This window comes from Diadema antillarum, unplaced genomic scaffold (assembly GCF_040938485.1).
Source record: "Diadema antillarum isolate AM-2024a unplaced genomic scaffold, OU_Dant_1.0 seq00001128_RagTag, whole genome shotgun sequence".
Lineage (NCBI taxonomy): Eukaryota > Metazoa > Echinodermata > Echinoidea > Diadematoida > Diadematidae > Diadema > Diadema antillarum.
Window position 1 is genome coordinate 449633 of NW_027271941.1, and position 24664 is coordinate 474296.

The window sequence follows — 24664 nt, forward strand, 5'->3', positions numbered from 1 at the left end:
ATCTTCCGACACATACAAAGTCAAGAGACTTGAAACTACAAAAAATTCAGAAATCAATGACAAAAGGCATTAATGCCTTTGTCCGTTCACTTCCATCGGGCAACATCACGGACCCACAACAAGATGCGCTGGCCCTACTTTGCAGTTCTTCTTTTGAGTTGAATTGCTTACGACGTGAGCTAATCAAACCAGACCTAGACTCAAGATGTGCCAGGCTGTGCAAGCCAGAGAATATGGTTGGTACTACCAACAAACTACTGTTTGGCGACAACCTCAGCAAGAAGGTTAAGGACCTTATGGAAGAACAGAAAGTTACGGCAGGGGTGATGAAGGGACAAAGAAAGAGCTACTCAAGCCCACATCCCTACAGGGGATTTAGGCCCTCGCCGGGGTTCGCTAGTGCTACCCACCGAAGCTACAAGGAAGCAGGCTGGTCCAGATCTCGTGCCCCTGCCACTGCGACTCGGCCTTTTTCTGGTACTGGTGACCGGCCTTTTTTAGAGCGGAACCCGAGGCAGTACCGCCAGAGCCAAGCACAAGGCAACAAGAAGCCACTGCCTCCAGCGCCTCACACACAACGGAAACGCTAAGCCTTACAGAGGTGAGAGATGAAATAACTCTAGAAACCCCACATGATTCTCCCAAAGTTGGAGGTCGACTGTATGCCTTTCAGGATAATTGGCGAGCTGTTACATCTGACCCATCTATTTTAGAGGTCATAAATGGTTACAAACTAGAATTTGCGGCCACGTTGCCACCATCCAGAAACAAACCCCCAAGAAGCTACAGGCTTTCTGAAACTGATAGAAGAGCTCTATCTATTGAGATTAATAAACTGTCTGAAAAGGGGGTCATTGAAAAATGCTCCAGAGAAACAGGAGACTTTGTCTCTAATATTTTCTCAAGACCTAAGAAAAATGGAGGTACACGCCTCATACTAGATTTAACAGATCTGAATAAGTATTTACCTTACCAACATTTCAAAATGGAAAATATCCATACTGCCTCACAGCTCTTGTCAAGAAATGCCTACATGGCATCAGTCGACCTCCAGGATGCATATTATGCAGTCCCAATCCACCCATCTCACAGAAAATTCTTCAAATTTATTTGGGAAGGCCAGTATTGGCAATATAAGGCCCTGCCTAATGGCTTGAGCACTGCTCCTCGATTATTCACGAAATTGTTGAAACCTCTCTTGGCAATGTTAAGGCAGCAAGGCCACACTGTGGTTTGTTATCTAGATGATACACTCATTATTGGGGACACAGTAGAACAGACAAAGAACTCTGTTAAAGCAGTCACTCAGGGCTTCGAAAGCCTAGGATTTCTAGTACACCCAGACAAGTCTGTACTACAGCCACAAAAAGTGATCCAATTTTTGGGCTTTATCTTGAACTCGGAAGACATGACTCTTCGATTGCCAGAGGCAAAAATGCATGAAATTAAGACGCTCTGCTCAGAGCTCAGATTATCCTCGAGCACTACAATTAGGCAAGTTGCCAAAGTGATCGGAAAGCTGGTGGCAGCCTCGCCAGCAGTCCAGTATGGGCCTTTGTTTTATAGGGCCACAGAGAAAGAGAAAGTTGTTGCCTTAAGATTGCACAGAGGTCACTTTGACAGGAGAATGTCGTTATCACATGAATCTAAACAAGAACTCAATTGGTGGGTTTCCAATGTCCAGTCGGCATTCATGCCACTAAGAAGACCCAATCCGTCTGTTGAAATTCGTACAGACGCAAGTGGTAGTGGTTGGGGTGCCACTGACCTACACAATTCCACAGGGGGTAGGTGGAATGAAGAAGAGTTAAGATATGTCAAAGACAGTAAGATAAATTATCTTGAACTACTAGCCGTAAAATTTGGGCTGCAATCACTATGTAGTAGAGCTAACGATGAGCACATTCTCATCCGCACGGATAACACCACTGCAGTTTCCTACATAAACAACATGGGAGGAATGAAATCAGTGGAATGTAATAACATTACGAGAGACATTTGGATGTGGTGTATTGATCACAATGTGTGGATAACGGCATCACATTTACCAGGCAAACTAAACGAAGAAGCAGATCGCTTGTCTAGAAAGTTTGATGACAGGACAGAATGGATGCTTGACAGGGACATTTTTCAATCCATCACTGCTAGATTTGGAGAACCTGAAATTGATTTATTCGCATCTAGACTGAATAAGCAAGTACAGAATTATGTTTCATGGTTACCTGACCCAGAAGCAGTGTCAGTCGATGCATTCACTCTCAATTGGAATGGATTGAAATTCTACGCATTTCCCCCATTTTGTCTGATTGCAAAATGCCTGCAAAAAATAAGGGAGGATAATGCAGATGGAATAATCATTGTACCCAACTGGCCCAGTCAAGCATGGTTTCCCCTCTTGCGAGAAATGACAATTGGGAAACCTATGTTGCTTCACAGGAGCAAGACACTCCTAACACTCCCAAATTTGAACACACCACATCCCTTACATGCAACTCTTGATCTTATTTGTTGCAGGCTATGTGCACACCACTAGAGCACCAAGGAATTTCGAGGGACATCATTAACATCATGGCTGCTTCTTGGAGAGATTCCACCAAGGCGCAATACAATATCTACATTAAAAAATGGTACCAGTTTTGCCGTGAGAACAATATCGACTGCTACTATGCAGATGTTACGGATGTCCTCAAATTCCTCAGTAAACTCTATCATGTGGAACATGCAGCTTACAGCACCATAAACCAAGCTCGCAGTGCTTTATCATCTTTCTTGACACTAACTGACGCTTCGTGTACAGTTGGTACACATCCCTTAGTCTGTCGGTTCCTGAAAGGAGTTTTTCACCTACGGACTCCCTTGCCCAGATACAAAGAAATCTGGGATGTTGGTCCTGTTTTTAGATTGTTGCGTATTATGTCACCAGCAAAGTCGCTGTCTCTGAAGAAATTAACATTAAAACTGTGCATGATCATTGCTTTGACTTCAGCGCAAAGGATTCAGTCTCTGAAATTCATGGATCTTGATCATTTACAATTGAGAAACAGTTCAATTACTTTTCACTTTGAAAAACTGATCAAACAGAACCGACCAGGGAATGTTGGGTTTTCGGTTACCCTGGAATCTTATCCTCCAGACAGACGCCTGTGCGTAGTAAGGTACCTCAGAGAGTATATCGAGAGAACAAGTATGCTCAGGGGGGATGAACGACAGCTATTCATCAGCTACAAGAAACCCCACAAAAGGGTATCATCACAAACTATTGCTCGTTGGCTGAAGGAAGTGCTTACATCAGCAGGTATCAACACTGATAAGTACAAAGCGCATAGCACTCGAGCAGCATCAACTTCAGCCGCGACCAGGGGTGATGTACCAGTGACTGCAGTACTTGAACAGGCTGGATGGTCAAACGAACGAACGTTTCGACGTTTCTACAATAAGCCAAAAGACGCCAAAATGAGCTTTTCGCAGGCTGTCACTCGTGTAGCAGAAAACTAATGACCTCTTGGTAGGTGCTTCAGTTATTCACATAACTTATGTTATGTCTGGGGGAAAAATGTATCGTCACGGGCTTTAAAGTCTCCTGACGTAATATCTCACGAGTATTACGCAATAGAATAGAAAGATTAAACGAGAACTTACCTGTTCGAAGCTTTAATCTCGATTCTATTAAGTAATAGGAGGGTGATATTACGTCCCCTCCACACCCACCCTGCTGTTCTAACAGGAGTGTAAGTCGGCATTGTTTCGAACAGGATTGCAAGTTCCCGTTATCTTTCATCTAGTGACAATCCATTTTTCACTCTTCGAAAATTGGTTCTACTGCGCATGCACACATGGCGGGCTCTCTCCTGACGTAATATCACCCTCCTATTACTTAATAGAATCGAGATTAAAGCTTCGAACAGGTAAGTTCTCGTTTAATCTTTCTATTCTGTTGAGTGGTTTGCGGAGAAAATCTCGGCTGTACAAATAGACAAATTTCGTTTCCTCATTCCTGGAGCATATTTTTGGTTTCTGAGTGATGCCGTACAATGTTTTTTTTTCTCGTCTGTACAGTGTACAATTTGTACCTCTCATGTTACATCAGAATTCCCGTAGAGTACCATGGAGTTTGGATTGTAGGTGGAATGTCCATACAATGTGGAATTCATTATACAAATGATGCACAGGATAGAGTGCGTTAGTGTAGGCGTAGTGCACTCTCGGGTATTTACAATGTAGTGCAACATGCACTCGGCTTCGCCTCGTGCATGTTTCACAATTGTAAATACCCTCGAGTGCACTACGCCTACACTAACGCCACGAAATAATCCTGTGCATCATTTGTTTTATAAAATGGGTCGAAAATTCGAAAACTAACATCATTTTTCAGCGTTTTTCACGTACCTTTGTGGGTCAAGACATCCGAAGATGTTCGTCCCAAACTTTTACGCACGTCGCACTCGCGGAAGTCCTGCACATACAGTATAAGTATAATGGGGGGTTGGGTTTCCGGACACCCGCATGAAAACTTACTTATTTTACATAGAATATGCACCCTTTACCTTAAAGACTTGATATAGACTCCTCATATAGGCCTACTAGACAACATATTCTGAAAACGGCGTGAGAATTAACCTGCTAAATCGTTGGATTTGCTCTTCAAAGTGACTCCATGTACGCGTCCGGTCCCATAACGCTTGGTCTACTGTACTGTACAAAGTGTACGTATAGTACAGTATACGTACGTACGCCACATATGTTATGCACAAGGGAAGACAGGCCGGCCGGCCGGCAGCCCGAACTAGAAGTTGTTTACAGGATTGACAGCGCGTACACGTATGCATGCAATTCATCAAAGGAGCCGCCGCGCGCACAGACGATCGGCAATCTACCATAGGATTACAGGCAGTGCAGTTGTACTGAAGTAAAGGAAGGAGGTGTGTCTCATTTCAGCGCTTCCTATTGGCTACGTTCTTGAACCCATTTTATGACATATGATAACTGCATTGCAAGGACATCTTAATCCATTGAGGATGGGCTGATTTCGCATCTGAACACACATTTCCCATAGACACTCGCCGAGTATGCTTAGGACTTGTCTGCAACGGGTTAATTGATAAATTCAGAATCATTGTGGTGTTGAACGCTGATGTGGGTGGTGCGTGCATGTACCATATTGTGGGTTTATACAAATAGCAGAGCTCCTAAACTGGACTATGTTCATACAATGTAGTGTATGTGATCGAGTGGAATTCCCCAGGAACCTATAGAATGTGTCAGTTTTATGGAGGCTTGCATGTCTCTTGAAAACAACAATGCAGGCACTACATTAATATGATGCACTCAAATGTACAATGAATTTGATTCTGCAGCATGTTGAATTTATGGTTTGGAGTGTATTTTTACTCTACTGGCATTGCCATGTAAATATGTACCTGGTACATGCATACTGTAGATTGGTTTATTGATGATGAGGTTCTGTGTGACCGTAAACATTTAGCCAGAATATTAGAAACATCATCACTGAATACCAATCCAGTTGGTCAGTTTTCAAATTCATTGTATTTTTCCTTAAGCTACAAATTGTTACAAGCTAGAAATCTATTCAATGATGTTCAGTTGTACCTACACTGTAGTACAGATGTAAGTGTCATTCCGTAGAATAGGAATGTACTTTGCATGTAATGATTGGTGATAATATCAGGGGACCACATTTCAAACATGAGGTAATTAAAACTTTCTGGTTTGCCAGGAAAAGGCTGTTATAAAGGTAAGCAAAACATCTGATTTGAGAGCAAAGAGCCAGTCTGAAAATGTACTCCTAAAGCCCCTTTAATCCAGTGTAGTAGGACCACGTCTCCATTCAGGGGTACATTATACACGTTTACAAGCTTGTTGCACATACAGTAATTCATGATGCAACAATGGCTGCAATGCACATTGTACATTCCAGCACAAAAATTCCAACAATTGTTACACTGTCATTGAACAGAGTATGTTGCGAACGCTGTTTTGAATTCAGCCATCAACAGTCTCTGAGCTTAAACAAAATACAGCGTAGTGTCTGTCTGATTTTTGGGTCCTCTGTTTGTTCACATTTTAATCCATAAATTGATATGATAAGTGTAGTACTTCCAAGCTTACACCTGTGTACAGACTCTCTCTAGTGCTTTGAAATAGTCAACTCTGGAGCAAAATGGACCCCCCTCTCATCCTAACCCCCCCCCCCCCCCAAAAAAAAAAAAAAAAATATATATATATATATATACATATCTTGATTGTTGAATATTAGTGTACAAAGTGTACTTGAGGCTTTGGGTATACATGTATTATATGATAGACATTCTTTTGCCCCCACACAGTCTGAGTGGGATACGGATGATCAGGACTACACAAGTGTATTTAAGGAAGTGCACACCTTTCCAAGTGCAAAGTAATTTGTGATGTACACTGTATTGTGTGAGAAATAATAATTGGTGTGCACGCTGAATGAACTTTGAACTGTGGTTGATTTTGATGAAAGTTCAGAATATCTGCACCATATCTTGTAAATTGAGCCATCAGATTATGTTGCAGTTGAGTAAACCTTAGTATCATGTTGGGTTCTTTTTTTTGTTTTTTGTTTTTTTGTTTTCTGTTTTGCATTTGTTTTCTGTTTACCCACGCCGATGAAAATCGGCAGGGGGTTATGTAAAGGGTTCCGTATGTTTGTTTGTTTGTTTGTTTGTTTGTTTGTCTGTTTGTTTGTGTACAAGATAACAAGAGAACGGGTAAACGGATTTGCACGAAATGTTCAGGGGATGTTTGGATAATGGTAGGAAAGAATCAATTAGATTTTGGTGATAATCGGTTGACCCTTGCAAATTCTGTGTGACCTTTAAGTTTTGACCCCACTAGTAGTGACCACTCCGAAAATTTTCCGTTTCTCACTTTGCGATTTTCTGCTACCATACGAAAACATAAACTCCCAAACGATCCGACTTCGCTGCTCAAATGTCCGTAAGAATTCCGAAATTTACGTTTAGGCCTATTTGAGGGACTATGTCCTTCTAGATTTATGAAAGTTCGTTCTCCGTCGCCACAAACTGGCCCGTATTTTGATGATTTTTCAAATTAACATTGATTGTTCTTTTCGTTGGAGGAGCATTTGCTCGGTCGCAGTCACACTGCACGATATGCGCGCTCAATGTCAATGCGTGTGCAAGGCCGCTGACAATGCATCGCGCTCTACACTGTTGGTGCAAAATTGCATCGGGGACGTTGCGGCGCTCGTTGGTGACCGAATACTGGTGCAGTAGACATTTGCATTCAACCCTTGCATTGAATAATTCCCGTAGACACTAATCATAGGGGTAATTGCTTGAGGGGGTACGTAAATTTTGTTTTTCTTTTGCGCTTTTGTGGATACCATCAAAGATCGTACACTCATACGACCTTTGATATCATCACACTCTCGGCTTGCTATAATCAAAATATCCCGCAAGAAAACGGCGTATTTCTCGATTTTTAGCGCTTTTTCGGCGACCCGTCGCGTAGACAATACTCTTAAAACTGGACTTAATTCGCGCGCGCTTGGAAAAGTTCCGATTCTGCACTTTTGACGGTGGAATTTGGGATATTTGATGGATTTTTGGAGGAGACTAAAGGACTTTCCTGTTGTGAATGAGTGTTACCGTATGTGAAATGATGTGACTTTGCGTGTGATGTGACTGTAGAACCAAAGATCGTACACCTCAGTCAACAATGTCAGTGTACGATCTTTGGTAGAACTCACTGGCTGGTGATAAAGCACACTGGCAATTAAGTGACCGAATTCTGGTAGATGACCGAATGCACATTATGTTTACCCCGACTTTGTACTTCGGGCGTGGGTCTGCCGCCTTTGACGGCCCCTCTCTAGTTTTTTTTTTTTTTTTTTTTTTCGGGGGGGGGGGGGGGTTTAACCATGCAAGTTTAGTGGTATACTGTATACCGGTACATGTATAATTCCCTGCTTTTTTGGCCTTTAACCAAATACAGTTTGGTTTAATTTTTTGTGTTTTCTTACATATGTACATGCCATCTTTATCAAAGTTTCACAAATTTTGTAGAAATTTTATCCAAGTTTGATTCACTAGTAGAATTACTTGTTGAAACACACAAGTGTAGGGTACTTGAATAAAGTATGAGGGAAGGTAAAGGTGTATAAAAAGGAAAGCATTAGGAGAGATGGAAAACAGGATAAACAAAAAACAAGGAGGTTTCTCCATAATGATTATTCTTGATATTAGCTGCACTACATAGTTTCTGTAGGAACAAGTAGCATCAAGGAACTCTAATTATCTTTTGATATGAAGTGTCAATTACTCGTAAGTTTCCTTTTATGCTGTTTGCTATTTCAAGCCTTTTTCTTCTCATGTCTTGGCATATATATGCCAACATTATTTGCATTATCTCTCCTGTTTGGAAAAAAAAAAATCAGAGCCAAATCTATTCATACTTTATATTCATCTGATCTTTTGTTCTTGCTTGAACTCAACCTCTTTATATGTTATACTTTATGCAGTCCAGAGTATTCCTCCACAAAAGGGTGAAAGATCTGAGTAGTGAAGTTTGTTTGTTTTCAGGCGGTATCCCCGAAGTATTTTTGTATACAATGTCCAGAGGAATTGAGGTCAAAATTCTGCTGTACTGTCTTCAAGAAATTGTTTCTCGTAGCGGGATTATCTTCAAGTTGAGAGCACATGCTTGAATTACCACCAGGGGCCTCCAGTGCATGGTAAAATGAAGATGATGAGCATTGGTGCATTATATCCAATCCTTTCAGTGGCCATGTAGAACCACTTCTTGGATTAGAAATTTTCAGTGTGTAACCAAGGATAGAATGGATGATCGGTCAGTGTGACTGTTGTTTGAGAGAGGGTGAGGATTGTTAAAAGCAGAATTATCTTTCCATGGTGTCGTCTGTTTTCCTTTTTTTTTTCTTTATACTGTGCAAGAAGGTAAATGGTTAAGAAGGTTAGTATGCAGCCCCTCAAATATTAAAGGTCCAATTTACCTTTGGGAGAAGTGATTTCAAAAATGTTCAAGATATCACATTTGATGCATATGTGTTGGTCTGTTGTATCACAAAACATCCTACCATATACGATTTTCGCAATAAAGCCTGAAATACAAGGAGATATCAGTGTTTTTCTCAATAAACCGTAACTGTATACGGTTTAGTCTGGAAACATTTTTATTATAACTATTGTTCACATTTTGTGTATTCAACAATACTTAACATCGATTATACGGATTCAAATTTTTACAGTGGTTGTTTCTATCCCTAACTCACATTCTAGAATTATTTTAAAGCACTAATGCTGGGTTTTTGTTTCATCTGCAAATGGTAAATTATGCCTTTAAAGCAGAGTTGTGAAAGTGTGGTTTGAGGGGAGTACCTGTTTGCACCAACCAAAACACAACAGACAATAGGTGTTTCAGGGCCATGAGAACAATAACATGTGGGAAGAGATTAAGGCTACCGCCAATAGGATTTGAAGTTACCTGTAACCTGTAAATGGCACCTTCACTAACTCCGCATTCTCATAAGAATGTCCGTCCATTACGCGGTATACAGTCGACTCCCATTAATTATAAAATCCCCAGGACTGGCAGTTTTCTTTCATTGTATCAAAACTTTGTTATAAGCAAACAAATAAAAACAGTTCAAAAACAAAGAGCGATGATGTTGGGGCCTGAATTTTTACTTCGTTGAATGAACAGGAATTTGGTTATAATGGGTTACAATGTTCATTATATGAGAGTGCACTGTATAATATGTTTTGAACAGTATAGTCGTGCTGACTCTCAAAAGAATTGCTAATTCAAAATAACATGTGCATCTCATTATTATGCAGTTGGTGATGGTGGTTAAGGATTGAAATTAAAAGAGAAATTCCGTGCTGATATAATGTTGCTTTGTATGAAAACAGAAGAATCATAGGAGTACACTGTACATGTAGCTCAGTGAAAATCTCGGTGAACAAAAAATAGACACACACAAAACAAAGTTCTCAATTTTAAAAGTGTAAGGAAGTATGAGACAAATGGGCAACTGTGTGATACATACAGTGTAGGTGTTGAGCAGCTTTCCATTTGTTTTGTATAAAAACAGTAATTTATTATTATTATTATTATTATTATTATTATTATTATTATTATTATTATTATTATTGTTATTATTATTTATTCGGCAATTCAATATACAATACAAGCTGACATAAAATACAAACAAAAAATCGTATTACATGATATAAAAATTGTGGTGGTTCCAGGTGCATGCTGCTGGTTGCCAGGGGAGGAAAAGGCAAACTTAATCACCGATTTTCATTCTTCAAAATATTTGGGCAGAGACAGAAGTTATCCACTGAGGAGGACACACAAACATATATTGCTCTCATGTAATGAACAATTCTGAATAAAAAAGGCAAATTGAAAATTGGTGACTTTCTGCCTGCAAACAGAATGGATCGAGTGCTGAAAAGCTCAACACCCACAGTGTACACCATAGAGAGTTGCCAAATTTCCTGAGAACTTCAAATCTTTGAGCCAAATACCTTTTTGGGATGTCTGTTTCCCCCCCCCCCCCCCCCCAAAAAAAAAAAAAAAAAAAAAAAAAATACTGGTTTACTTCTCTGATATCTTTTTTTAATTCAAAGCAATGTAATATCAAGGAAGACATACCAGGTACCCTTTTGCCATGGCATTGAGCTATCATGTCGAGACAACTGCTTTGATTTATGTACCGGTACATGTAGTGAGCTATCACAGATCATGATAATTATGCAAACACTTGACCTTCAAGTGGATATAAAAAAGAGACAGTGCATAAAAACACTACAGTGTGACGGCACTTTATGAAAATTACGGGTGAATGCCACCTTAACAGATATTTTCAGACTGGCTATGCAGTCTCCGTGTAATTACATGATTTGTAAGCAATCGTTTTTGTAGAGCTGCTTTATACCATCGTACTTGACACTAGGCTGTGGAGAGTTTGTTAGCCCAAGGTTAACTGTTATGGGCCTGACAGTTAAGGGGTACTGTAAAAGGTGACATTTTTGTGATGTGGGCATTTTCGTGCATTTTTGGGGTGACATGGAATTAGCATGAAATCAAAAGTGCCCGAATAGGATTGCCTATAGATAGTGTAATTGGTAGTTATGATACATGTATGTAATTATTTTCGATCTGTGATAGATCTCAAGGTACATTGTACATGTACACTCTGTTAGTATTGTAGGGAATTATGTTATGTGTCATTTGTATGAAAATTTCTTCATGTTTACTTGTCCTGTAGCATGAGTAAAGTTGAGGTCATGATACGGACCAGTTACCATTTTACCATATGTGATGCCAAAGCCATTTAGGTCTCCGGTATTATGTATGATTTATTACTGTGGCAGCAGTGAGTTGAATGAAGGGTGCATGCTCAGTTGGTGCATCTGTCTGTGAAATTACAAACACGTACATGAAGCTCATTTTACCCGGCCGAGTGTGAAAAATTACCTTCCGACATGCACAAAATTTTCTGCTTTTACAGCAGCTGGCATAATTGGCTGATGCAAACCACTCCAGACCATGTGAATCCCTGTGTATGGGCATTGTGCTAAAACCATTACACAGATAGTGTACCAATTATCCATGACAACACATAATAGCATGTTCTATGACACCCAGAGACAAAGTGGCAATCAAAAATGACATTGTGCAGTAGTCTCAATGTGTAGTTTGGGTAATTAATGCACTACTGTAACAAACCTTTGTTCATTTGCACTGAAGTGCATGTACAGATGTATACATGTAGTAGGTATAAAGCTGACAGTGTTGTGTGTACAAAATGACAAAATAACCAGGACAATAATGCATCCCTTTTGCATATCATAGACCCACAAACTACAAAACATTGTATTATTGATGCCCAATAGCAAATGTTAAAACTGTGCAACAGCAGAATATATCTGGCATTGAGTAGATGAAAATAAGAATTCTGTATATTAAGGAAATAGAATACTGGTGATTATTTCATGTCTTTGTGTAGTTCATAATATTCTAAGGACATTAATGAGAGACAGTGTAAAAAGTGTTTGTATGCCAAAATATAGATAGTTTGGATTATTTTGTGTTAAAAACAACACCTCGTAACCCAATCCAGCAGAGCATGCCTTCAAGCCAACTACACTGTATGTGCATCCAGATTCTCGGCCATTTGAAAGCGTGTTCAGTCGAATTTCCATACTGTCAGTCAATCATTGTGCTGTCCGTGATGGAATGCATTCTTTGAGGTGTGTTGAAAAGTTGCAGTCAAATGAATGGCTCATGATACCAGTAGGTTTAAAATTGCTTTTGCCTTTTATACAACCGTATTTTATAGTGTATTATGTGTGTGATGTATCACTTGTTGAGTTAGGGCGTCATACAGTGGTATTTTTCCTGTCTGTCTGTTCAGTCAATTGTACAGTTGTACTTCTTCATGCTAGAATACAACTCACAATGGAGCTGGGTCTCTACACACTATTCTACAATGTGCACCATACAGTGCTGAAGAATTGCAGTTTTATTGAATGAGAAGCAACAAAATGGCAAATTTTCCATTTCCGGAGACTCATTTTCAAGGTTATATTTCTGTTTTATTATTGTTCTAAAATCATTCGAACAGGAAGAGAAGTGCTGTTAAAACCAATATCTGTGCTGCCTTACATGTATGAGGACTGTGTTATGGTGCATTTTCAATCTGTTTTAACTTTTCTCTGTCATAACCAGGCTTTCGAAGTGTGTGTACACATAGTTCAAAATGCAGTTGCCTCTAAACTCATTTTGAAACAGCATTTCAAAACAGTGATTCAAAACACGCAAAAAAGTGTGTTGGTGGCTCAGTTTTCCACCAGCTTTCATGGTCATTTTGTACATTTCTGTCACATTGTTTCACTGTCAGTATGAAATGCTCTCTTGCATTCATCAGAGTTGAAGTTTCACGCTTGTTTGTGCAGATCAATATCATCATGATATGATTTATACTTACCGAAAATCAGAAAGTTGTTATGCCAGGCAATCTTGTAACTGTCACTGTGTATTTCTGCCAGAAACAGAGGTTTCATGAATTTGGGCATTGCCAGCTCTGGTGTAAAAGGGGCCCCTTAATGCTACATGCCAGGAACTGTTAATTAATTTCTAATGCTGAAATGACCTTGAGACAAGAAATCATGTGACACGCCATGACAGAGACTGCATTCAAGGACGCACAGAGGTATCTTACCATTACAGTCCACCCCGAGTATGATGCATCTAAAACATGCTTGAGCATCAGTGATGTTATGGAAAGACATGTTATTAATCATTTCCCAGGTAGGCTGTGTTGTACAATATATTATGTGTGTTCAACATCACATACAACATTTACAATTGTAGTTCTGTACATGTATCAATAATGAATTGTACCAATATCTGTCTTCTTTGATTTACAGCAGATAGTATAAAATTTGTAAGGTAAGGGCTTAATTGTATGTCATAATGTTACATTTTTTTCCTGTATTTCTTTTATTAGCCATGTTCAGACGTATTTCTAGTTTGAGTAAAAATTTATGGCACGGCAATTAAACTTCAAATTAATGCATATCTTACCATGACCCTTGTGTCCACACGACGGTCTTGGGAAGAAACTCTGACCAATTTATGTGCGAGGGTCGGTGTAACTTCCGGAAGTGGTACAATTGTAGCGCCGCGCACGTCGACCATGCGATTGTTTTTTTTACCAGTGGCATTTGTCTTCTCCATTCTTGAGGGAAATTTCTGCATGATTGCTAGCTTCTTCATCGCGATCAACTAGGTTAGAATTGCACTGTACAAGTACACGCGCACGTATAGTCGCAAAATGTCAACATTGCGATTTGACCCAGGAAGTTTTACCTAGGTCGTAAGGTATGTAAGTTCATAGTTAATACTCCGAGGGCTTGTCCGCACGGGCAATTTACTGCGACCGGCTAGTTGTGGTAGCGAGATACTCCTGAGAAAACTCAGGAGTATCTCGTTCGGAGGAAGAGGTCGTGGTAAGTTCCTCCGATCGGAGGAAGTTACCACGACCTTGTTCAGACGGGCACTACTCCGACCCTTCCTCCGAAGTTACTCCGACCAAAACTGCCTCCGTCTGAACACAGCTTATGTTTAGTGAGAATGAATGCTGTAAATATTTCAAGAAGAAATATTGGAGGTATTGCTTTTATGCAATGATATGACATGACTGTACAACATGAGAGAATCTTTCCCCATCCTGTCTGTAATGGTTGTATGCCCGGTGTGAAAAGGCAGCCATAAGGTCCAATTCGTGACCAACGTGATCAAGTGGAAAGCATCTTTAAAATGTTATTGTGATCGACGCTTTTCACAGAAACAGGTGTTTGAATTAATAAACCAGCAATGTACATGTATATGTATGTCCATTTTTGTGGTAGGAGTAGGACCATAGGTAGAGACACTATGGATCCCAAATTACTCTTTTACAAGTTTGGGAGGGGGATCTAAGTGGGATTTTAAGAAAATGCCAGAAATACAGCAAAGGAAGAAAGGAAGAGAGTGAAGGTGTTTAACAGGTTAAGCTACAGGTCAATCTACGTGTATTTAGTATTGAAGGAAGTAGGAAGTATTGAAATCGTGTGTGTGTGTTGTTGTTGTTTTTTTTGGGGGGGTTGGCAAAGAAATTGAACTTGGAACAATTACTTTCTGGAAGGAAGTAGAAATTATCTCATATTTTAGGTGAAAAGGAAATGGTATGGCTCAGATTTCTTTCAACTTTCATTAGGGTGGACGTTGAGATGCAAATGTTTCTTATCAGGAGTTTACAATTGAGAGTTCTCCGTTCTGTTCAGGACTTTCATTTGGGGGAACAAATCATGTGGGCATAATCGAGAGTTATATAAAATCTTATTTTTTTATTTTAACATCTAGCTGTGCACTTTTTGCTATTTCCATGTATCAAAATCACAGACAGTTAGACCCCGTTTACAGTGCGAGGCTCGGCCGCGGCCGAGCCCACCTTTATTTCAGTGTAAACGCACAAAAGGCCAAATGCGAGGCCAAAATTGGCCACGCATTTGGCCATGCTCTGCAGGTGGTCTCAGCCGCGGCCGAGCCTGGCCTTTTCTCAGTGTAAACGCAAACTTGGCCAAATGCGCGGCCAATTTTAGTCTGGCTTCCAAACCCTCTGCTGTACTATTTCGCTATTCAGGATATTAACCCTGTCAATGTAGAAAACTAGTATAGTTTAAGGTGGTTTTGTCCTGCAAAGGATTTTTCCTTCGACAAAGGCCTTTGCCCGAACAGCGACTTTGTCGCCACGGAATGCAGTTGGCAAAGGGTCTGAAAACTAGACAATACCAAATTGCGTTTGTTTACAAGCAGAGCGCCACTACGACAAAATATTGAAAGGTTTGAATCAAAAGCGCGGCCCAGCCCCGCACTGTAAACGGGGTCTATGAGGCTGGCATTCTAGAATACATTCAGATTAGGCCTACCTTCTAATCTGAGTGGCATGCACAGGTGAGAATGCGAGCTTTCCTTCCCCATTCCGGTTGTCGTTTGGGAATGCTCGGCTTCAGGGCATAGAGACATGACAGGCATTTCGGAATGAAGCTGAGAATACTTCAACCATGCTGGGCCGACCTTGTTTAATTCCTCTATGGTCTGGCAAAACCAAACAGTACAAAACAGGCTTAATTCACAAGGGTTCACAACCTTTGTCTTCTACAATGCATCCGATCAGCCAAGGGAGAGCCAAGATTCATGAAATTAAAATATGCGTGAAAGTTCTCGTCTCTATACTCTTCGTGAGAATTTGACGCTGAAAAATGGCCATCGGCTCCATAATTTGTAAAGATTTCATGCCATGAAAGTATTGTGTTTTACAGTAGAAAATGCGTATTTCCTATTCCTCTCACTTAAAAAATTATGCAGGTACAGTAGGCATCACATTGAATCACCATGACGATGGATGGAGGCGTGGCGGCATACTCCCGCTTCGCAGAGGAAATGGACATGGACTCGTTGGACCTGAAAGTCCGGGACAATTACGGTTATGGCCGCTGGGCTGCCACCAAGCGCTGGTGTGACTTCCACCGCAAGGCCGTCGGCCTGGTGGCCCTGGTCGTCACCGTGTTTGTCGTCGGGCTGGTCATTGGACACTTCCTGCATTTCTCGATAGTCCAGCACTGTGACCTCAAGAAGCCCAACAATGCAACGGCCAATGAGTCACTGTCGGAGCCCACAGAGGCACCCACTCCTACCAACCAGTACAGTGCCATGTTGGACAGCATCATCAGCGTTAACTCCCTTGATGCATACCTCAAGTGAGTTATACCCCAGTGTCTCTTTCGCCTGTCTTGTAAGCCTAGGATTAATTTTGGTCTGTTTTTAAAGCAGCCACTCTAATAGAGAGGATAGTCATATTTCATATGGATTTCTCATGACTCTTTTTCGTGTAGGAAGCAGCAAAACTCAAATCTTTAAGTGAAAGCATTATGAATTCGTACAAGTGTAATTGATAAGCGTGAGTAACTGAGCTAGTGCAGGGTTCGAAATTGGCGATGGTCCGCTGGCCATTGGCCACCCAAAATCACGTTGGACTAGCTAAAAATCATAAAATTCTGAAGTTACTAGTCCGTCTGGCTAGCCAAAATATTGCTTCAGTGTCAAAATTGATTCTAAGTAGTCCGCCTGGCTAGTTAAAAAAAAAGTTAAGTGCGACCCCTGTAGTGTAATGATTTGTCTTCAGCTCAATGCTGAATATTCAGTTGGAATAGATTCTCATAGTGAAACTACCAGTACTCACAGGAATTTATTTTCAACCTGATCCTTTACTATGAACACTGTATGTGGCTGGCTAGTGGTACTGTGGAAAAATGTAACTGCACTTTCAAATGTTAGTCGAAATCAGCAATTGTTTAACAGAAACATAAACACAAGATAATGTTTGTTAGTTACTCTTCATTCAAAGGGAACATGGTTCTGGAATTGAAAAAAAACACACACCACATAACTCCATTATTATGTGTGATTAACTTATAATGGTTAGTGTAAAGGTGTCAGTCGCAATTAAATTTGATGTAATTCCTACTTTGTTTGATAGATTATTCATTAGATAATTGGTATTGCCTAGCAGATCAGAAAATTGATTTTATTATTGTTTGATATTCTGGCAAAAAGAAAAATGTTTGTATATATTTTTTGTCTTACATTTTTCAGGTTATTTACCCAGAAACCTCACTACGCAGGATCACCAAACAGCGAGAACATTGTCAATCGTATCAAGAACATATGGCTAGGCTGGGATGGTTTTAAGGTGTACACCAAACAGTATAGTGTACAACTGTCCAGGCCCAACATGTGAGTATATAATTTGAAACACAAAGTGCAAAGCATATGGGACTATGAAGAGAGACAGAGCGAGAGAGAGAGAGAGAGAGAGAGGGGGAGAGGTCAAAATTGCAAAATCTTACAAATGATGCTTATGCATTTCCATTTTGAATTAGCCTTTGTTCTGTTGTTACAATCCATGTTTGTCAGTAAATTGCATCTGATTCAGTGTGCATGCACCATACACTATGAAATAAAAACCAAAACAATATATTTTCATGAAAGAAAATGTTTACTTATCAAAAGTAGATAGATGTATAGGCAATGATCCAAATATTGGGTAAAATACTGCCCTTGTGGTTTTGATTTTTAACATTTTACTGATGAATAAGACACAATTAAAGACCACTTGACTTTCTCTCATCCAGAAAGCAGGGCAAATGATATACCCTTTAACATAATGAATGTCATTAACAAGTCTAGAGAAGAAAAAAATCATTTTGTAAAAAAAAAAAATTAATTGTGAATTTCTCTTGATATTTTCTTGATATTGTTGTCCTGTTATGACATGACAAAGTGTCAATCTCCTATTCCGTTGAATAGCAGTGAAGCTTAATTTTTAAACTTTTCAACAGATTGTCCAATTTTCTACAAACTTGCTGATCCATCCAAAAGACTGATAATGCAGCGTTCACTCAATCCACATATATATGTTTGGGTGTTATTCCCCTTTTAATTCGTTAAGGACAAGCTGATTTTGCCATAACATGCATTTGCCAGATGAGACACCTGCCTGAGTATACTCGGGACAAGTCTTCAATGGGTCAAAGATGCGCGATGTTGCCGCCACAACTTTCTCTTTGTCCGCTCTCCCATGCCCAGGACAAACCCAAGTCGGCTGGATGTGGTCGTGAGCCCTCCGGGCACATTTGGGAGCTCGACGTACTATCCTACGGACACCTTGGTTAACGGCACCCTTCCGGGATTTAACCCATACAGTCCAAATGCAGAGATAACTGTAAGTGCGAGACCTTCGCAAAAAAAAAAAAAAAAGGGCTTCCTGATTATTCCTTTTCTTTCTCCCTCATTCCTCTGTCTTCCTCTCTCTCTCTTTATCTATTATTGATAATTCTATGCATGGCTTATATTTGCCTTGCCTCAGAAAATTTTGACAGATTCAAAATTTTGACAGATCCACCGATTCGTTGAACTTGTTTGTAGCAATGGAATGAATGGTTATGATTCATTTTATGGGGTTGGAAAGCATAATTACAAGATTGCCTTTTATGCTGTTCTTACAAATATATAATATTGCAATTTTCAAATTTGTGGCTACTCTAGCAGCAGCTACAATTGTAACTTAAAGGAGGCCAGTTTATTTTCAGATTTTTCCATTTGAACAAAGATAAATAACTTTATACAGAGTACAGAGTTTCAGAATGTATAGTAATCAGGATGAGGAATGAGAATGTTTTCAAAATTTATTACAAATTGCAATGAGCAAGGATGATGACATAGCAGCCTCACCATAAGAATGCATGACTTGGGGCTCAAGGAAACAGAACAAAAGAAGAAGGTATGCATACATTCTACACAGGTGAACATGTCAATCAAATGGTGTTGTAATGGAATTTGCTACACTTCTACATTTCTGAAATATGTGAGGCTCCTATGTCATCAGCACTCTTCACTGTTTGTAATTTGTATAAGATTTTTCAGAGTATTGGTTTCTCTGCTCAAGGACCACAATAAATTCCACAAATCTCTACACGAAGCTGTCGATTTATGTACTACATGATATGAAATTATGAATCGTCTCGAATACCCCTTTAAAGATGTGGCTGCTTAGAGTTTTGATACCAGATTTTATACTTTCATCTGCTCCGGAGCAGAAAATATGCCGGAAATCCTCAGTATTGATAGAAAGATATTGCGGTATTGTTCCGCAGGAATCATTGTGTTAAACCACCTCCAGTGTGCCTTTTGTGAAAGGGGTCAGAGTTCGTGGATGTGTAAACACTCCTTTTGAAAGACCCCAGCATGCATGTCCTCTAGCACCAATTGCAGACTGGCATGTACAATGTAATACCCTAATGTAACACTTCATGGTGTTCGATTTCAGTCTTTCATGGACTTTGTATTAAACTATAGGATTGCTTCAACCCCACAACAAAAATGCTATTGCCTCTGATACTAAATGGAAGGGAAGCAATTAATGGAGTTTTTCAATACCAGACTTCTCTCAGATTACGGGTTTCATTTTGACCACACTCCAACTTCTTGTGATGGCGGATGATGCTTTCATGTGCTACAATTGTAGCTAATATTAAATGTAATCTGTCATTTGTAGTGTTGCAGTGAGACCATGTATCAGAGAAGAGAACAACATGATTTTAAGCAGTCGGGTGTTGTCTTGGTTGTTCTACAATAGAAGTGAATAGCCAGGAATACTTGCTAATCACATGATAATGTACCTGTATTACTGTACAAGCTGTTATATTTGTGAATTTCATGAATCACAGTTGGATATCTAATTTAACGACACGCAAAAATGTCACCAGATGCTAGAGTTTATATAATGATAGTACATTTGAATTAGCATTAGTGTTAATTCGTAATAATGATAGTAATGATAATAGTACATTTGATAATAAATAGTAATAGTAGCTGAATAGTACAGTTAAATTAGCATCGGTGTTAATTCGCGAAAATAACATCTCATGGAAATGGCTGTGGCCTCCTCATTCGCGAAAATATCTGTACGCAAATATAACAGGGAAACACAGTATGTGTAGTGTAGTGCTGACAGCATAATATGTTGTGTTTGACAGTAATGCAGTGAACAGATTATTCAACCCCTGGAGATATGAAATTTATGGTTTTTCAGTCTATGTGTTTGTTAGAACAGTCAATACTGCTTTTATTGAACACAGAAATGTGATTTACAAAAAAATGTATATACAGTAGACCTCGCTTAAGTCGACATCGCATAAGTCGACAACTCGCTTAAGTCGACACGATAAAAAAGTCCCGATTTTTGCCTTTGTTATTCCTTGAAAATTTCTTCGTCTTAGTCGACATTTATAAGTCGACAACTCGTGTAAGTCGACCAGATTTTTGAGTGCCAACTTAGCTAAATACGTGTTAATTCCCTCGTCTAAGTCAACATATTTTTTTTTGCTCAAAATATTATCGCCATTCTCTTAAAAAGAATTATTTTTCCGCTCCGATTCGCAGCATTTCTACTCGGTAATTCGCTAGTGTACGGCGTGGTAGCGTTCGCGCCATGTGTCCATTGTCTTGTACGCCAGAATAGAAAGGACATTACACTCATTTACTAGTACATTGGAGAATTACATGTGGTACCCAAAGTAGTTCACTCTCCCCCTTTTCTCCTCGTTATTCTCAAAACGCACAAATTTTGTAAACCTATAGGTCCTAGTAGAGAATCATTATCAGAACATAAAATAGGTGTTTCCGTTTATCCGAATATTCATACGTTGATTATTCCGAAGCGGTATTAGAAACCTGGGCCCATTTTTAGAAAATTAATTAACATGCAACTACATGTAATTAAATGCAACTAAAAATCAAATGCAGGTGTATCAAATCACGTGCAACATTAAATATTGCACGTAAACGCAAGTGCTTTGCAGAGAAGGCTTGCGTTTGATAATCATAAATATGACACTAGAAAATAGTTGTACGAACCTGAAACTCAATTGCGTTTAAACGCAACTCTAAAAATCAAATGAAGTCCATCAAATCACGCGCAACGCTGTATTCAAATGCAAGAGCGTTGCAGAGAAGACTTGCGGTTTTCGTAAGAAACTAGAAACTGCGTCTAAAAGCTTCTTTTAACATCTACGGAGATGCGTTATTGTTGAAAAGTCTTGCATTATTTTTTATTTTGTACGCAAAATTAAAAATTAAACGCAACTCTGAAAATCAAATACAATTGCAAGTCCATCATATCACACGGAACGCTGAAAAGACTTGCGTTTAATAGTCATACGAGACTAGAAAATTTTAGGGAACTTTTTTTAAAAAACTCAATTGCGTTTAAACGCTATTCTAAAAATCAAATGCAAGTCCATCAAATCACACGCAACGCTGTGTCTTAACGCAAGAGCGTTGCAGAGAAGACTTGCAGTTTTTGTACGAAACTATAAGAAACTGCGTTTAAACGCATCTCTAAACATCTACGGAAGTGCGTTATTGTTGAAAAGACTTGCATCATTTTTTTATTTCGTACGCAAAATTAAAAATTAAAGGCAACCCCGGAAATCAAATGCAAGTCCATCAATTCACACGGAACGCTGAAAAGACTTGCGTTTGATAATCGTAAATATGAAACTAGAAAATAGTTGTAAGAAACTTAAACTCAATTGCGTTTCAACGCAATTCTAAAAATCAAATGCAAGTCCATCAAATCACAAGCAACGCTGTACAGTGTATTCAAAACGCAAGAACGTTGCAGAAAAGACTTGCGGTTTTTGTACGAAACTAGAAACTGCGTTTAAACGCATAAAAATCTATACGGAAGTGCGTTATTGTTGAAAAGACTTGCGTTATTTTTTATTTCGTGACCGAACTTTCGCCATGATTGAACTTAGTCTGCACTAGCAGGGGAAAGACATCGCAACATTTACACGTTTCAAACTACCGAAACGCATGCTGCTTCACGAAATGTCAATGAAAATATAGTAGCAAATTATTGTTACAGTTCGCTCTGCCGAAGGTTTAAATCTCAGACCAAAGTTAAATTAGTCCGATGTTGGAAAGAGATTTGTTTTTATGAAGGTTAGTAATCCGAAAGATGTCGTTTTCGGATTAACAAACTTTTTCTTCTTCTTTTTATTTATGACTGGCCCGCGCCGTACAGAGCGGTAATGTTGCGAATCGGAGCGCGAGAACAATTCATTTTCAGAGTATGGCAATAGAAATTTAAGCAAAACAAATACGGCGACTTTTTGGGAAGGAAAATCACACATCATATTTCAACTCAGTCGGCACTGAAAAGTTATCTCTACAGAATCATACGAATTCACATGCATATCTTCGCAGCAACACATTTGAATTTAAATCGCAAAGTTGCATGCAATTTGGGGAATATGCGTTTGATTTTTCAAATCAAATTTAAAACGTACAGTGTCTAGAAACGGGCCCAGGTTTCCGATCCCGCTCTCTGAAAATCTCTCTAAAGATTTGGGAATTGTGCGTTGATGTTACTAATCCGCGCGAGATTTATGCATGAACTAAAACATAATTGTTGTTAATGTCAGTAGGTATGTTTTGGCGGCAAAAGGAGTAAGATTTGGGTAGCGTTCCGCATCGTGATCTCACTCTGTATAGGGGAAATTAGTTTTCATTTATAAGTCGACAAAATGTCGACTTACGCGTAAGTCGACTTTCGCGTAAGTCGATGTGTTTTTCTCAGTCCCGATTATGTCGACTTACGCGAGGTTGACTGTATATGAACATTTAAAAGCCAAACAAACAAGATCTGGACCTCAGCCCAGGCATAGCTTCCTGTACACCTTATGAAGATTAACCACTTTAAATAATTTGGACATGACAGCAGAAAAATTACCAGTCACAGTCATTTTTCACTTTGACTTTGCACCTTTCATGTGACCCAACTTCTGTCACAGCAAGTATAGGAAAACTGAGTGAATTGGAGAGACAAAATACTCTATTAAAAGGCAATGATATTTCTTGTTTCGTTTTCTATGTTTGCATTTCTGAAAATGCTGATCAAATACGACATGCAGACAAGTCTCAATCTCCAGTCTTCTCCAAACATGTGCATTTTGAAAATCAGTGAATGCACAAAGACTACCAAAAAAAAAAAAAAAATCATCATTCAGAAAAACATGAGGCATATTGATGGATGGAGTCTGGGCTCATATTGTACAGATATTTGCTGGTCGTGAAATCAGAGTATAATATGATAATCTGTCTGTATGAAAAGAACGGCTTCTGCATGGGCAGCGAAGCATGCCGGAATTGTAGACGATGTGCAAATTGATGCTTTGTTGCACACGAATGCACACACACACACACACACACACACACACACACACACAGATACACACACAGTAACAATAAGGGCTCAGTGTGCATTATATAGCCACATCGTGCACATGTGAATTCTTCCAGCTCACAACGGCAGCTTCAGTTGTTTCTTTTTCTTGTTTGTTACATTTTGTCTCTTAACCATCATTTTTGGTTTGTTTGTTTTTTTCTTCTTTCTGTACTGATATAAATTCAAGTCTGGTTGTCTGTTTTTGTTGTTGTTGCTAGGTAAAATGTGTAATGTAAATGCATGATTAGAATTTATGTTGTGAGCAAGAATAAAAGTTAACCCTAACTTCTAGTTTGCAGTCACCCATGAGAATAAAATAAGAAATGGTGGCACACTCATTTTTTAAGGTAACCTTTAGATTAAGACTTACACCGTAATTGCAAGTATTAGGGTATCAGTGAAAAGAAGGCAGCTCTGTCAGTAAAATGGCTTGAAACTCCATGACTTATACCAGGACTTATACCATGGACAGTCACCAGTAACATATTGCAGTGTTATGTAATAAAACAGGGAGGTGGAAGGTCTCTTCCACCTCCCCCCCCCCCCCCCCCCCCTGATCAATAGAACCTGTGACAATTTTCAGCTCAGATAAGCCTTCAAAAGAGCAGGAGGAGTATTTTTTTTCCTGTAGTATTGTAAAACTGTCCTTTCTTTTCTGTTTGCTGACAGTATCTTACAGGCATTGAGAGAGAGGGATTTTTGTGACTAATTTTTTTTTTTTTTTTTTTTTTTTTTTGCTGATAAGTGGAGTTGTTAGAATGTGATGATAGCGTGTTAAAGCCGCAGGGAGCTACATTGCTCAATTGTAATCCACTTACATGTAGGAAGGGAGTATTGCACTCCCATGTAATTTGATCTATGGGATAACTTTACCAAATCCAGTGCCTGCTGATTACTTTAGAATGGAGCAAAGTGGAAGCAATTGAGTCATAAAGTTTTAATGCTTTCAAAACACAGTAATGAAATATGTAGGTCATAATTTGAATTTAATCAGATAAGATTAGATGATGTCAGATGCCATCCCTAGACAGATCTCCTTACAATCTGCACATTGGTCCTTAGTGTATTTCATATTATTGTATTTTGTGTAATATTTGAAGTCATAGGGAAGTTTTGCAATTATCACAGTACTGCTTCATCATCAAGACACACATATTTGCATGTCAAGACTCCATTTGGTGTCATTTTCATTAAATTCATCATGAAGTTGTGTGGTTTCCTTTTGTT

The 24664-nt window shown here is 39.3% G+C and overlaps 1 protein-coding gene across 1 annotated transcript in view; it reads left to right on the top strand.

Moving 5' to 3' along the window:
- LOC139744009 (N-acetylated-alpha-linked acidic dipeptidase 2-like) overlaps nt 1-24664 on the top strand; it is a 54204-nt gene that overhangs the window by 7980 nt on the left and 21560 nt on the right. The window contains exons 2-4 of the mRNA XM_071654475.1: nt 15952-16343; nt 17239-17379; nt 18232-18367. Of these exons, the coding sequence (XP_071510576.1) occupies nt 15979-16343; nt 17239-17379; nt 18232-18367 (642 nt within the window). The 5' untranslated portion in view covers nt 15952-15978. The remainder of the gene's footprint in view (nt 1-15951; nt 16344-17238; nt 17380-18231; nt 18368-24664) is intronic.